The sequence below is a fragment of the Sinocyclocheilus grahami genome, unplaced genomic scaffold (genome assembly GCF_001515645.1).
Source record: "Sinocyclocheilus grahami isolate Dianchi unplaced genomic scaffold, SAMN03320097.WGS_v1.1 scaffold674.1, whole genome shotgun sequence".
Classification (NCBI taxonomy): Eukaryota; Metazoa; Chordata; class Actinopteri; order Cypriniformes; family Cyprinidae; genus Sinocyclocheilus; species Sinocyclocheilus grahami.
This window is the reverse complement of record NW_015505853.1, coordinates 801,630-805,796: the sequence shown is the minus strand read 5'-3', so window position 1 is coordinate 805,796 and position 4,167 is coordinate 801,630. Positions and strand designations below refer to the sequence as shown.

General features: G+C 40.2%; 1 protein-coding gene across 4 annotated transcripts in view; it reads left to right on the top strand.

Annotated features, from left to right (window-relative positions):
- gphnb (gephyrin b) overlaps positions 1-4,167 on the top strand; it is a 95,809-nt gene that overhangs the window by 5,756 nt on the left and 85,886 nt on the right. For 3 of the 4 annotated variants that reach the window (XM_016242854.1, XM_016242853.1, XM_016242852.1), the window contains exon 1: positions 649-771. In XM_016242854.1, coding sequence (XP_016098340.1) covers positions 708-771 — 64 coding nt within the window. In that variant the 5' untranslated portion in view covers positions 649-707. Of the gene's footprint in view, positions 1-648; positions 772-4,167 lie in introns of those variants that run through there. The other variant, XM_016242851.1, reaches the window with a different exon arrangement.

Sequence of the window (4,167 nt, the reverse complement as noted above, 5' to 3'; positions counted from 1 at the left end):
CCTTAAACTGCATAAACACATTTCATTACACCAAATACACAAAATAATGTTCTTTTTAGCAGCATCATATGACCCCTTTAAGTCTTGAATAATAATAAGAATTCAAGTTTGGTTTGGTGTTGAATAATATAATATAATAATCTTCAGTGTCACATGATCCTTCATAAATCATTCAAATATACTGATTTACTGCTCAAGAAACTTTTCTGAGTTGTATCAGTGTTGGAAACAGTTGTGTTGCTTCAAATTTGTGTGAAAATTGTAATACATTTCATTTTTCAGGATTCTTTAACGAATAGAAAGTTCAAAAGAACAGCATTTATTTGAAATAGAAATCTTTTATACATCATTATAAATGTATTTACAGTCCCTTTTGATCAATTTAATGCATCCTTGCTGAATAGAAATATTAATTTATTTGAAAGAAAATCTAACTGACCCCAGATTTTTGAACGGTAGTGTATATAACTATGTAAGTTAACTTTATTTTACATAATTAGTGTTTCTTATAAGAACTCTGTAATAATGTAAACCTAAAATATAAAGACCTTTGTTTATTCACTGATTTCCCAGTGAGAAATTATGAGCGCTGAATCTTCGCTCTGCTGCTCTCGCCTGCGCGCTTCCCTCATTCCCCCACCAGAGTTCGATGCGCTCGGCTCTTGGCTCTGCCTGGAGTTCTCAGTGCGGCGACAGCGGTGCTGAATATGGCGACAGACGGGATGATTTTAACAAACCACGACCACCAAATCCGGGTCGGCGTCTTGACAGGTAAAGGCCAGAATCCTTCAAGTCATCCTGGGGTTTATTTTGGGGGAAAGCGGATGCATATTCCCAGCTGTTTGCCAGCGGTGCCTCTCCTCTCCAAGTGTGTGTGTGTATGTGTGTGTGTGTGTGTGTGCGTGCATGTGTGCGTTTGTGTGTGTTTCTCTCATGGTCAGCGGTGATTTAAAGCCTTTTCCCCTCTTTGCCAGAGATTAATTTACCTGCCAAACCTCCTGCACGAAAAAAACAGACCAGCTTCTGGTTAATGTGTATCTGTTATATTATAATGAAATTTCACAGGAAGATATAGTTTTATCTGCGGAATTATTAATTTTAGTTTGTTAAACCTTTAAAATAGCTCAACGTTCACGCCACAGCGTTTCATGAGCACATTTAATTCAGTGGATGTTGTATTATTTGTTAAGTACCCGGCCATATAGACATCGGTGATAGAGATGGGATTTACTGTCAGAGACAGTGGATGCAGTGGGCTGATATTAGTGAGGATGGCTGTGAATCGTGGGCAGAATGCTGGTTTCCTCTCTGCATGACAGTCTTGTTAATGCAAACATGCATTCGCCGGTAATCTCCATTCGTGCCTCATGTCTTTTCTTTTTTTTTTTCTCAGTGATGCTGGTTTATGACGAATGAAATGGTCGAGCAAAGGCTGTATAATATGCGATTAATTCCCTTCCTCTGTCAAAAATGGAAGAAAATCAAATGTAGACTCGAGTTACGGAATGATGGTATTTTGTAAAATCTTCTGAATTGGCAGGATAATACAGCTTTAGGCAGAGGAAAAAAACGTGAAGGCCATGGCTTTTCGTGTGATGTGATTGGTGATAACCCTCTCATGGAAATCCGCTGGTGAAGGTGGTAATGTGCAAAGATGGAGAGAGAGAGAGGAGCTCCATCCAGCTCTGAGGGAAACCCCGCTTCACCTCCCCCCTCCGCACTGCTGTAGAGCGGGGAAACCAGCAGCAGCGGCGGCGCTGTCCGTGGTTCTGAATTACAGCGTCCGCTCGATGTGCGCTGTCCGCGGTGCTGAATTGCTGCGGCCGCTTGGTGAACGCTGTCCATGGTGCTGAAATGTTGCGGCAGCTCCGTGAGCGCTATCCTCGGTTCTAAGTTGCATCTAGCGATATACAGTGGGTACGGAAAGTATTCAGACCCCCTTAAATTTTTCACTCTTTGTTATATTGCAGCCATTTGCTAAAATCATTTAAGTTAATTTTTTTTCCTCATTAATGTACACACAGCACCCCATATTGCTGAAATATAAGCGACAGTCACTTCTCACTGGGGTATTTCCCTATATGTTCTGCTCGGTTATTTTTCAGATGGTTTTAGTTAGGGCAGTAGACATTGAAGGGGGACACGCCCCCCCCCCCCCCCCCCCAGTATTCAGATCAACGATATGGATTTGATTCATAAATTATTGTATTTGGTCCCCAAATGTGATTACAGCCTTGCTTTTATCAGTACATTTATTACAGAGAACATTCCATGGGATTAACCTGAGTATATGTATTCATATACAATGCATCAAACCTTGTTGGTCTTGAAACTACAACCTAATGGTTAACCATGCTAGATGTTTAACCACTAGTCTAGAGGAAATGTACAGGGTAATCAGGGCTACTGGAGTATTTGTCTTGCATGTTATGCTCTGTCATTTATTAGACTATTTTATTCAACATAACTAGACATCGGGGAGGATATTCCCCAAGTTTTCAGATGAGTGGTCAACCAATATGGCTTTTTTTCAGTAGCTTATTCCTAATGTTATTACATTCAAGTTCCTATATGTTTTTTATATGAAGTAACTATTAGCAACAGTCAGACAGTCCCCATTATGTAAACAGAGGATTCTCAATAGCAGAATGGATTATATCTTGCCGGGTTTGACCATACAACCATTTGGTGAATAATAATTGATTTTTCAAGGGAAACAGGGCTGCTTTTGTATTGACCTGCATTGTTCAGAACGATCTCATTTATCAGATACTTTTATCAGTACATTTATTACAGGTTCAGTCACTATGGTGTAACGTGAGGTTAAGAGTCTTGAACAAGGGCACAATGGTGATATATAGTTCATATAGTGATAGTTCACTTTTGGTTACCAAGCCAGGTGATCAACTACTAGTTTGCAGGACAAACAGTGATACTGGGGTATTGCCCTGCATTGTTCTTTACTGCTTGACCATTTATCAGATGTTTATATCAGTGCACTTTACTAGGACAGTCCCCCTTGAGTATCTCAGGTTAAAGTGTCCTGCTCAGTGGCACAGTGGTGATAGTTCACAACTTGCTCCTTCTAACCACAGCACCACTGATGTACTGGCCTGTATTGTTTCGTCTTGCTTTAATGTGATTATCGTGTCTGCATCGATATCCAACTCCCTCAAAACCTCTCGTTTATGTCACCACACACTATCAGTTAAGCAAATACAAGCCAGCAGACATGTACACAAACATGCATTTGTCACGTTTGTCATCCATCAGATTACTTTTGCGACCCCTCTACTCAGAGATGACATTTGAACAGGAAGCTCGCCAATATTTGTCTTGGTAACAAATCTACCATTTCCACTTCTATTAGTGACCCTCTCTCTCTTTCTCTGAATCTCAGAAGGCCCATGTGTTGAGGGAAATAAAGAGAGGAAGGTAAAAAGAAAGAGGAGAGAGATATCACAAGTCTGTGTGTGTCATCTGACCTTTCAGAAATCTCTCTCTCTTTGCTGTTGCTCTTCCCTGTGTACAGCTGTGGGATTTCACATTGTTGAAAAGTGATTTCCTTCTGTATCTCTATCTTGCCAGTCACCTCTGAGGCTTTCACTTACAGGCCGTTGAAGTATCTGTATTATCAACAACGTAAAGATAAATGTGTTCAATGATCAGAGTTTATAATGTTGACCTTTGACATCAGTCCATGTTGTTACTTCAGTCTTGTGTGCCTGTGCTTGACTAATCATTCAATGATGGAGGGCCCCATCCACATCTGCTCCATCTTCCCCAATGACATCAGGGTCATTTGACCAGACCTGTCCCCTTCTCTGGGATTGAGAGGAGCTTTGGTTGGCATAGCAGCACTGTGGAGGTTTTAGGAACATGACAAGCATACAGCGACTCCAAGATGTAGGCTGGGGTCATAGTGTGACACACCCGACACGATACAGAGCTGTTGATGGAGACATTTAACTTTTCGCTCTCTTGTATTGTCTATATTTTATGAGGGCAATGAGACAGAATTGGACATGTGAATGAGTTTCTGTTGAGTGTTTTTAAGGACTTGCATTGGTATTGGTGCATATTATTACACTCATTTTATCCAGTATTATTTTAGTTATTTAGTATTTATTAATAAATGTATATATATATATATATATATATATATAT